This window comes from Mobula birostris, chromosome 8 (genome assembly GCF_030028105.1).
Source record: "Mobula birostris isolate sMobBir1 chromosome 8, sMobBir1.hap1, whole genome shotgun sequence".
Lineage (NCBI taxonomy): Eukaryota > Metazoa > Chordata > Chondrichthyes > Myliobatiformes > Myliobatidae > Mobula > Mobula birostris.
This window is the reverse complement of record NC_092377.1, coordinates 47,432,086-47,444,310: the sequence shown is the minus strand read 5'-3', so window position 1 is coordinate 47,444,310 and position 12,225 is coordinate 47,432,086. Positions and strand designations below refer to the sequence as shown.

General features: G+C 39.0%; 1 protein-coding gene across 2 annotated transcripts in view; it reads left to right on the top strand.

The window, feature by feature from the left end:
• Positions 1-12,225, top strand: part of kcnk2a (potassium channel, subfamily K, member 2a) — a 131,829-nt gene that overhangs the window by 93,192 nt on the left and 26,412 nt on the right. For both annotated transcript variants that reach the window (XM_072265128.1, XM_072265126.1), the window contains exon 5: positions 11,455-11,641. In XM_072265128.1, coding sequence (XP_072121229.1) covers positions 11,455-11,641 — 187 coding nt within the window. The remainder of the gene's footprint in view (positions 1-11,454; positions 11,642-12,225) is intronic.

Below are 12,225 nucleotides of genomic sequence, written 5' to 3'. Positions count from 1 at the left end.
TCATTTTATCTGATGAGGGAATTTTCTGCCACCATCCTGGTAGTGATGTACATTCTACCTCAGGCCACTGTTGGACAGGCATTGGAGGAGCTGAGCACCGTGATCAACCCTCATGAGACAATGCACTTGGATGCCTTCCCTATCATTGTAGGGGACTTTAACCAGGCCAGCTGGAAGTCTCTGAACAACTACCACCGACATCTCACCTGTGGAACCAGGGGAACCAACACATGTGACCACTGTTATACCACCATTAAGAACGCTTCTAATGCCATCCCACACCCATACTTTGGAAAGTCTGATCACTTGGCTCTACTCCTGACATATAGGGAGAGACAAAAGACACCAGCACCAGACTGGCCCTGATGGTGTACCTGGTACGGCACTGAAGATGTATGCCAGCCAACTGGAGGGAGAGTTCAAGAACATTTCCAATCTCTCACTGCTGCAGCCAAAGGTTCCTACCTGCCTCAAAAGGGTGACAACCATACAGGGTGCTCATGAAGAGCAGGGTGAGCTGCCTCAATGTCTATCACCCAGTTGCAATCAGATCTACAGTGATGAAGTTCTTTGAAAGGTTGGTTATGGCCAGAGTCAACTCCTGCCTAAGCAAGAACCTGGACCAGTTGCAATTTGCTCATCACCACACTAGGTCTATCGTAGATGGAATCTCACTGGTTCTCCACCTGGCCTTGGATCATCGGAACAATAGTAATACCTATGTCAAACGCTGTTTATCGACTACAGATCAGTGTTCAACACAATCATTTCCTCAGATCCAATCAAGAAGCTCCAAAAACATGGGACTCTGTACCTATCTGCAACTGGATCCTTGATTCCTCACCAGAAGACCACAGTCAGTGTGGATGGGAAATAACATCTCGCTGTGACAGAGGAGAAGATGGTGGCACGATGCAGCTTGCACGGCCATTCCCTGTAATCTGTCTAGTAGGGGGCCGTGCACAATCCAGATTTGATGGAGACAGACGTGAGAGAATGGAGGAACATCTGGAGAAACTTCTGAAATGCCTTTTTCGCTGCTGCTGTTACTGTGTGATTCAGAATCTCCGGAGAGGAAGGCCCAGAATCCTCGGCTTTGCTAGTTGCTCGGCGGCCGGGACGGGGTTGAAGCGCTCGGCAGAGATGGTGCTCAGTGTCGAAGGGCTGGTCGGAGGCTCGAAGTTTTTGGACGGACTCCGAGTTGGCTGTGGTCAGGTGCTTCCAATGCATCGACAGTTGTCGGTGCCTGGTGGTTTATGGCAGAGAGAGTTTCTGCCTTCTGCCGCCTGCTATTGGGGATTATCGGGAGTCGATTGGAACTTTGAGACTTTTTTTTAACCATTCCCATGGTCTGCTCTTTATCAAATTATGGTATTGCTTTGCATTGCTGTAACTATATGTTATAATTATGTGGTCTTGTCAGTGTTAGTCTTTGGTTTGTCTTGTTTTTTTTGTGATATCACTCTGGAGGAACATTGTATCATTTCTTAATGCATGCATGCATTTCTAAATGACAATAAACGAGGACTGAGTGTCCTCATAATCTAATCTGATAGTCAACACTGGTGCACCTCAAGGATGCTCTCTTTTTCCACAACTTTCTTAACATTTTTAATGCACTTATTGTAATTTATAGTTATTTTTAATTGCTATATATTACAATGTACTGCTGCAAAAAAACTAACATATTTCACAATGTATGCCAGTAATATTAAACCTGATTCTGATTCTGACTTTGGTCAGAGCACATTTATTGTATTGTAAGCAATTTTGGGCTATATATGAAAGAGAGAATGTGCTGTTATTGAAGAGTGTCTAGGGAAGGTTTACAAGAATATTTCCAGGAATAAAAGGGTCTGGGCCTGCAGTCACTGGAGTTTAGCAGAAGGAGTGAAGATCTTATTGAAACCCACAAGATACTGAGAGGTATACATAGAGTTGATGTGGAGGGGATGTTTCCAATAGTGGAAAAATCTAGGACCAAAGGGCACATCCTCAAAATTGAAGGTCAATATACCTGAACAGAGAGGAGCAGTTTCTTTAGCTAGAGAGCGGTAAATCTGTAGAAATTATTGACACAGACAGCTGTGGAAACCAAGTTTTTGGATATACCTAAAGCAGAGGTTGATAGGATCTTGATTAGTAAGAGTATCAAAGGTTACAGGGAGAAGTCAAGAGAATGTGTTTGAGAGGACACATAGATCAGCAATGATGGAATGACGAAGCATACTTGATGGGCTGAATGGCCTAATTCTGCTCCTATGTCTTATGGTCTTATGAAAAATGGCACTTTCTTGAGGTAGCATCTCCTATGGATGCTGTCACTTGTGAGGATGGCTGTGCTCGTGATGGACCAGGCTGTGTTCCTGACTCTGCAGCCTCTTGTGTTCTTGTGTGTTGTGGTTAGCACGCCAGGCCGTGATACAATCAGTCGGGATGCTTTCAACTGTGCAATGGAAGAGGTTTACTATTGTGTTACCATTCCACTATGTAGAGCATTTTCAGAGCAGCAGAATTTCCCAGATTTTAATATTTATCTCACCTGCATCTCATCTTAGACGGTGTCATATTGATTCACTTGCAGCATTTTATTGCTCTTTTTTCATCTTATCTTTTTTCCTTCCTAATGCTTTTTAAATATGTAGGAACTATTGAGCAATAGAATTCTAAAAACAGTTAAGCTTGGGATTTCAATGTAAATCCACTGACTGAGCATTATTGAACTCCTAATAGAGGCAGAGCAGCTGGACCAGACAGTGTACCACAGCAGGTCATCCAGGACTACACCAACCAGCTGTCGGAGGTTTCCCTTTACTGAAATCTTTAACTTCTCTCTGTCCCCTGCTGCGGTCTCTGCATGCTTCAAAACATCAACCATCATACCAAGGCAGTCAGCGGTAACATGCCTGAACAACTTTATGGACTGGTTGCATTCACCCCCATAGCCCCCAAATGCCTGGAGAAACAGGTTATATCCCACATTAATGTTGACATCCCTGCTACTCCGAGCCAGCACCAGTTTGCCGATATGACAAGTAGGCCAACCAAGGATTCTATCTCCATTACTCTCCCCATTGTACTGAAATACCTGGAGCATAAGGACACCTACTCCAGAATGCTTTTTATCGACTATAGTTCTGCCTTCAACACCATACTCCTCAACAAACTGACCGTTAAACTACACAGTCTGGGACTCAATAAATCAATTTGCAACTGGATTCAGGACTTTCTTACCAATTGCACCCAGGCAGTCAGATTAGGCAAATGCACGTCAACCTCCCTGACTCTGAGCACCAGTGCACTGCAGGAATGCATACTGAGCTCCAGTGCACTGCAGGAATGTGTACTGAGTTCACTCCTTTACACTCTTTTCACCCATGACTTTGTGCCCCTGCCTATGCCACCAACTCCATCATCAGATTTGTAGATGACACCGCAGTGATCGGATTCATTACAAATAACAATTGAATAGCATACAGAGAGGAGGTGCAGAACCTGTCTGAATGGTGCAATACCATAACCTTTCACACAACATTTTAAGAAAAACAAATGATTATTGACTTCAGGAAATCAAGGAGCTCCACTACTCATAAATGGGTCTCTGGCTTTAAATTCTTGGGAGTGAACATCACAGAGAAGCTCTCGGGGACCACCAACACCTCCTTGATAGTAGGGAAGGCTTAGCAGTGTCTATACTATCTAAGGAGTTTAAAAAGAGCAAATCTATGCCAAAGGCTGCTGGTAAAATTTTACTGATGTGCCAACTGAAAGTATACTGACCTATTGCATAACAGTATGGTACACTAGCTGCAACAAGATCAACCAGAAAGCACTTCAGTGGGTGATCAGGACTGCACAGAACATCACTGGGACACAACTACCCAATATGGAAACCATCTACAACTCACGATGCCAACGGTAGACTCGTAACATCATGATGGACTCATCCCATCCCAGTAATCACCTGTTCAGTCTCCTACCATCTGGCAGGAGATACAGAAACCTCTCTGCACAGACACCCAGACTGAAAAACACCTTTCTTCCCAGGGCTGTCATGTAATTGAATAAAGTTCCCCTCTCCCACTCTTAGTCCATATGCGTAATGGACAACTCCTAAGTGCAATACATGGGCACAATTCTTAATGCTATTTTATATTTAATCACTGTATTTTATAACAAAGGCAGGTGCAACACTTGAATGGGGCAGCCATTGTTCCTCTGAATTTCAGAGTCAGTTGCCCTTAATTCAATTGTAACATAGATATCATTCTAAATAACTCAGATTTTATTTTAAATTTAGTCAGTGTTTTTAGTAATCGAATTGCCAGTCTGCTGTTTTGCACTGAATGCAGTAGCACTGTAGTCTTGTTGTCCTCAACAAAGACAATAAAGCTTTAACTAACTAGTAAACCATCCACAGTTTAATAATTAACTCCATTTCTTCTTTTTCCCTTTATTATACAGTTCATCTATTTGAAGTTGGGTAAGCTGTTAGAATATGTAATCCCTGTGTTTGAATACGAGAACATGACTTGATATTCCAGCTCCGCAGGTCCATGCCAAGTTGTCGAACATTAAAGTTTTCCAAATTATTTCTAGGGAATCTTTGATTTTCTGTTGGTACAGTTCTGATAGTCAAAATAAATTCCCAGGAGAGTCGCACAAACCACTGTAATAAATAAAGTGGTATCTCTAATCAATGCTGTAGAGAGTGTTTTCCTCTGGTTACTCTTGCTAATTATATTAAATTATTGAAGATGGTGCTTGACGAATTTTAGTTTCTTTTAAGTTCCCCTTGAAACAAATTTCATTTTGGAAATAAAACTATATTATTAAATTATATCTTGTTTGAAAATACCCTCTAGGAAAGTGAAATTCTTTTGATTTATTGCCATGTATAGGGATAAATAAAAATGTTTGTGACTATAGGGTATAAAGCTTTTTTTCCAGATTTCTCGCACAAGTCTTTTGAGCTTGTAAAATGTGGATGATTAATGGGGTGGGACAATGGAAGAAAATGAGATATTAGTTAAGGGATCACAGTATATATGGTCCTGAATGTCCCAAAATGTAGTTTGAGGAATGCAAACATAGGTTGTGTAAAAAAAAAAAATCAAATGCAGGAAATACTCAGCAGGCCAAGCAGCATACTTGGAAAGAAGAATCATTTCAAATAAATATTTGAAATACATTTTAAAATACATCATGAGATGACCGGACCATTTAATTTTAAACCATTCTGAATTTTAACGGTGATCTCTTTTTTTTTCATGGAGTACCTTTTCCTCCCCTAGATAATGGTTGTAAGTTAATTCAACATTAAGAGGATTCTCATGATAATCCCAACACTATAAAAATAATTTTTTGTTGTATCCCAACACTATAAAATCTACAGAAAATAGAACAAAATAACTCAAAGACAGGCCCTTTGGCCCATGATGTCTGTGCTGACCAGGATGATAAGTTAAACAAATCTTATCTGCCTGCACATTGTCTGTATCCTCCCATTCCTTGCCTGTTCATGTGCCTTCTACATGCCCTACTATCACAGGTGTTGGTTTTGTATCTGTTTCCAACATTTCCTCTGGGAGCACATTCCAGGTACACCTACCACACTCTGCGTAACATAACAGTCTCTTGCAAAACTTCTTTTACGCTGTCTCTCTCTCACCATAAAGCTATTCTCTTTGGTATTTGATATTTCTAGTCTGGATAAAGGACTCCTACTATCTACCCTAGTTATGTCTTTCATAATTTTATATACTTTTACTCATTGCCCTTTCTGGGAGCTCTGGGCTGGCACCCCAAGATCTCTTTGTACTTGAATGCTCCTAAGGGCTTTGCCATTTACTGTATACCAAGGGTTCTCAATCTGGGGTCTGCGGACCCCTTGGTTAATGGTAGGAGTGAATGGAATAAAAAAAAGTTTGGGAATTCCTGCTGTATGCTTTCCTCTTAAATTTGTCCTCCCAAAGTGTAACACTGCCTGTTTGTCTGGATTAAGCTCTGTCCGCTATTTCTCTACTCATATTTCCAACTGATCTACATCCTGCTTTATCTTCTAACAACCTTACTCCCTATCTGTAACCCTTTCAATTTTTGTGTCACTGGCAAACTTTCTAATCAACCCATCTACAGTTTCATCCAAATCACTTATATATATTCCTGTGGAACACCACAGTTCACAGACCTCAATTCAGATTAATAATTATTCTCTGATTTCCATGGCCAAACCAAATTTGAATCCAATCTGAGTGGTGCAAGAAAATGGCATTGATGTGGCAGTTCCGATATGAACCCAATGAAAAATGGAGCAATCTCATATAAATGGTATATTTCTCATGCAATGTTGTAATTATCTTTAGTCTTACAGTGGTTTGCACAGAAGGGCATACAATTACAAAAAAACTCTCCATCATCATCCTGATCTATTATTAAGCTAATATTGGATCCAATATGCCAATTTTCTTTGGATCCTTTGGACTGACATGTTTTTGACCAGTTTCTTATATCTCACAAAGAGGACAATGTGATGGCTAGTGGAGGAATGGGTGAAGAGTGGGTGACTTTTGGTGAATAGGTTTGTGTCATTGAGATTATTGGCAAGAAAGGTCTATCTAATTTGTAGCCTCTTTGCCTCTTCTTCCATCACCATTTTCAATTCCTTCAACTTTTCAGTTGTTTTTAGTGTCCCATAAGCAGTGGCAAAGTCTGTTCTTCCATATTAAAAATATTTTGCAGGTCAGCCAGCATCAATAGGGAAAGAACCAGACACTTAACATTTCAGATCTATGTCACTTCATTAGAACTGGAGGAGTGAAGAAATATGTGTATTTTTAAGTTGCATGGAGGGGCAGAGATCAAGCGAACAGAAAGAAGGGTGGAGATCAGGCACAATGCTTTTGGAGCTACCTAGTAACAGAGAGGAATGGGGCAATTAAAGAGAGAAAGAAAGAAAACAAAAACAAAACATGTTGAAAATGTAACATGCAAAGCATAACAGCTGCTGAGAATCTGAAACTATAAAAGTGAATGCTTGAAATACCCAGCAGATCAGAAGTGAGAACTATCGGTAGGTAACCTTACTGATCAATAAGTTTGGTTCCCTAAAATTGTTAGAATTGTTATGATGGAATTCTTATTCCTTTTTCACATCTAGATTGTACAGTGTGCAGAATATTGTGCAAGTGTTGCTATAAGCCAAAATGAATATGGAAGAATTGAGAATACAGATAATGAGCTCTATAATAATACTTACGGAAACACAAATCTCATTTTACAAGTTTTTTTTAATGGTCGGACATTTAACCTGAGCCATGAGTTGTGCCATGAGCAAAGATCTTGGAGCGAGCTTTTCTTTTGGTTGTTTGAAGGTGAATGACCAAGAGAAGTTCAGTTAAATTATTCTGATTGATTCCATGATACTGGATATGCACCTACATTGTAACAGCAGCAGCCAAAAGCTACAATGTTTTTGGCAGCCATGGTTACCACATTTCTTGCAGTGAATTAAGACTTCATAATGGTTGCAGTTGTTGACTACTTTTTGTGAATAGTAGGCATCACATGTACTGAGGTTATTTCTGAAGTCACATATACTGAGGTCATTTCTGAGGTTAAGTTCAGGAAATTGTTCCTGAAGATCCACAGATAAACTAAATGTCTTCACCCTCTCCTCTTTCCTCTTCTGGCTCTTTAATCTACTCTATGAATTCTCCCTTTGTTCCTCTAGTCACAATCAAACCTGAAGAAGCACCACAAAGCCTTACATATCTGGAAGCAAGCTGTTCCACTAAAAAAGTTTAAAAAGACACAAAAGATGGAAAAACTCCAAACAAACACGCTTCAGATTACTCAGATTTTAATTAAGTGTTTTAATCACACATTTAATGATATAGGATCCCAAAAGAAACGACCAGCATAAATGGAGAATTGTCCTTCATGTGCTCAGTTATTAGGTTAAGGGCATTGGATGGAATGTGATGTTGTAAAGTGAGGTAAAACTTGGAGCTAACAAGTGGAATGTGCTGCCGGGGTGGTGCTAGAGGCAGATATAATAGAGATATTTAAGAGCCTCTTGGACAGGCACATCAATGAAAGAAAAATGGAGGATTATCTAGGAGAAATGGTTAGATTGATCTTGAAGTAGGTTTAAAAGTCAGCACGGCATTGTGGGCTGAAAGAACTGTACTGTGCTGTACTATTCTATATTCTGTTCTTACAGAAAATGAAAATAATAATTTGGTATTATTTGTTCATGTATAAAGGTATACAAGTAGGGAAGTTTAATGCAATTTACAGGATATTAGTGGTGTCGTACCTGAAATACATTTTGGTCTCTATCTAAGGGACAATGGACTTGTATTTGTGGTCAAGTTACTTGGTGAATTTCTGCAATTAAGCAGTTGGTGTATGTAGAAAGGTTGAGCAGGTTAGGACTATGCCCATGGAGTACAGTGGAATGGTGGCAATCTAATTTAAACATATAAAATAGTAAAAGTGTTTTATAAAATGAATTTTGTGAGAATGGTTCCCCTACTGGACAGAACATAAGGAGGATAGTGTCAAATTAGGGGCAGAAATGATGGGATAATGGAGATGAGGGGGAACTTCTTTTCTCAGTGGGTCATAAATCTTTGAAATTCTATATTCTAAGAAATTGTGGGCACCAGCATGTTCAAAACAATGGTTGACAGATATTTAAACTATAATGGGATCGAGGGGTATGTTGAGAGAGTGAAATTGATCTTGAGACTAAATTGGATTAGCTATTTTCTCAATGAATGATGAAGCAGATTCAAGAGGCTGATTGGTCTGCACCTGTTCCTGGTTCTCCTGTTCCAATATAAAATTTCATAGATTCTAGCAACACGCACAAAATGCTGGAGCAAATTCTTCCATCAGGACTCAACATTCGAGCAATAGTTAGCAGCATTTGAGCAAAGTCCTGAAAAAGAGTCTCAGCCTGAATCGTCGACTGTTTACTCTCTTCCACAGATGTTGCCTGTTCTGCTGAGTTCCTCCTGCATTGTGTGTGTTGCTTGAATTTCCAGCATCTGCAGATTTTCTCTTGCTCCATAGATTCTAGAAAGGTTCCCTTAGATCAGAATGTTCCAAATAAATCCAACTATTTATTCAAGCAGGGAGAGAGAAACTGAGGAAATACAGACCAATTAGCCTAACATTCGTAGTTGGGGAAATGCAGGAATTTGTTTTTAAGGTGCGGTAATAGAACATTTTCAAAATAAAAATAAATTGGGCAGAGTCAGCTTTGCTTTATCAAACAGAAGTATTTTTTAACAACTCTCTTGAATCTGTTTGGAATTGTAACTAACAAAAGCAGTGCTAGAGTAAAAATTCAGTCATTTTCTTATTGAACAGTGGAGCAGTCACAATGATCCAAATGGCCTAGTCCTCCTCTTATTTGCTTTGTCTTCTATTCTAATGAAATGACAGGTGACACGTGAAATGTGAAGTGTTACATTTCAGTAAGGAGATTAGAGAGAGAGAGAGAAAATAAAGTAGAAGGCATGATCATAACAAAGAGCACAGAGAAAAATTAGATCTGTGTATGTATGGGATCATAGACTGAATAAACAGAAGCACACACCTCCATGCAAGGAAGTCATGCTCAAATTTACAGCATAGTTTAGCCACAACTGCATTTTTGTGTCCAGTTCTGGGCATCACATTATGAAAAGATATGAAGAGCACGGAGAGGTTGCATTGGAGAGCTTCTGGGATGATTCTGGCAATGAGGTACACTATTTTCATGGATAAACTCAGTTTTCTTGAACACAGGTTTAAAGCAAATGTAACAGTGGTAATTTAAACGTCAAAGCAGTGCAAGGAAAATTTATTCTCATTGGTGAAAGGGTCAAGACCAGAGGACTTAGAATGAAGGTAATATGAAACAGGACCAGAAAAGATATGAAGAAATAACCTTTGACCATCAGGGAATGCACTGCAGAAACAAGTGAGCCAGATTCCAGTGTGTGATTCAACAAAGAGAATCAGATCAATTCTTAAAAGGAAATATTTGGAGGGCCATATGGAGATCATAAAGGAGTGGGACTAGATAGATTGTCCTTACATACAGCCTACAAGGATTCAAAAAGCTAAAATATATCTTTCTGTGCTATTAACATTCTGTGATTATTATCAGTAGCTAACAATCCTGATATAATACTTCTGCATTCTGACCTAGCAGACTTACCTTTTTGTCCTTGTTCATTTGCGGTCTTAACTCATATTTATAACAACTTTTACATTTGACTGCACTCTAAAAACAGTGTAATACTGCATTGAGGGAATACTTCTTTAACTTGTCTGTTGTTAGTAAAACAGAGTTATAATAGCTAGAAAATTTCAATATTTTGTTTTCAATCCATTAAATCCCAGCTGAAGACAACTGTTCATCCAGCAGATCCTAATACACAATGAAAATGAATGGGTAAACTTTCTACCTTTGCAAAAGTGAATTTGCATTTTCCCTGTGTGTTATTCACTTGTCATTGTGTGACTGCTGCAATGGAGGATCCTGTATTCTCTCATATTGTTAGATATAATAAGTATATTTCGCATTAAAGCTGATGGATTTAGTCATAGAGTTATGTAATGGTACAGCATAGAAACAAGTCCTTTGGTCCACCATATTCACGCTGATCTTTTTGCCCATCAACGCCACCTCTTTAGTCAATAAGGCACAGCAGTACCTCCACTTCCTGAGGAGATTGAGGTGAGCAAGGCTCCCCACCCCCAATCTAACCACATTCTACCAGAGCACCATCAAGAGTGTCCTGACATGCTCTGTCACTGTCTGGTGTGGGACTTGCAAGGCATCTGACCACAGGACACTGAAACAGATTGTATGGACTGCTGGCATCTCTCTCCTCCGTTGATATCCCCCCACCCCCCAATCCAGAAGGAAGGCTGTGTTCGGAGCATTTGTCGAGGACTCCTGGCAACCGTTCCATAAACTCTTTCACCTACTACCATTAGACAGAAGAAACCACATTATAAGAAGGAGGATTGTTAGGCTGGGTAACAGCTTCTTCTCCCAGGCTGTGAGATTTCTGAATGCCCTGCTACCACCAAGTACACATTATATATAATAGCGCCAGTAGCGGTAATACAATTGTATATTTAACTATATCTCGTAAATGCACTTTATATCAAATTGTACATCTACAGAATGTGTTAAGTTTCTCTGTTAATATTATTTTACATGCTGTATGTGCTATATCTACTGAGTTTTGCACATTGAGAAACATTTCATTTAGCTGTTTTCATCTATATGGTTGAATGACAATAAACCTGAACGAACTTTATGATGCCATTTTAATTGTTAGGAATATTATCTGTTATTCTACGGTCTTGGAATATCAATGTTGAAAAGGATCAAGGAGGTGGGAAAATATTAAGTAGTTTACAAATTTTTTCTTTCTTTTGCAGAAATGGAAGATCAGTCAAACAAAAATACGTGTGATCTCCACTTTCTTGTTCATACTATTTGGTTGTCTATTATTTGTGGCTATCCCTGCTATGATATTTAAACACATAGAAGGCTGGACAGCTTTGGAGTCTATCTATTTTGCAGTGATCACTTTGACAACGATTGGGTTTGGTGATTATGTAGCAGGTAAGAAATCATGATGTGATATTTGTAAGGCATGTAATTGTCATAATTCTAGAATTATTTCAAAAAACAAGGAAATTTTACACCATTTTTCATATGCCATTGCATTCTCAATTATCTTTTCGCTATGTATGAAGATCATAATTTGAAATTAATGTTACAATTATTTCATTTTTTCCTATCCATTTCATTGAAAAACGCAGTCCTGCATTGTTCAGTCATTCCACTGTGAAAATGGAAAGAACCTTTTGAAGTAGATGCATACAATAAAAGATGGAAATATGAAAATACCCCCACCACCTCCATAATAAACACTATTTTGAAGCCTTTTCCAGATATCATTGAATTGTTAGAGGTTACCAGATATTTCTAGTTTTTGATGCAAGGCCCTCTTAAAATCTGCCACTTTGTTATACCAGATGCAGATAACTTTCAATAGGATTTCAAATCATAATTACTGCTTAACAACCTCTTCAACTGCCCAATCACCAAAGTTAACTTCATGTATGTAATTTAGGTAATATTTCAAAATATGAGGGCTTCTATGTGTTTTTGGATTTGCGTGTCCATTTTAAACCTGCAAGTAT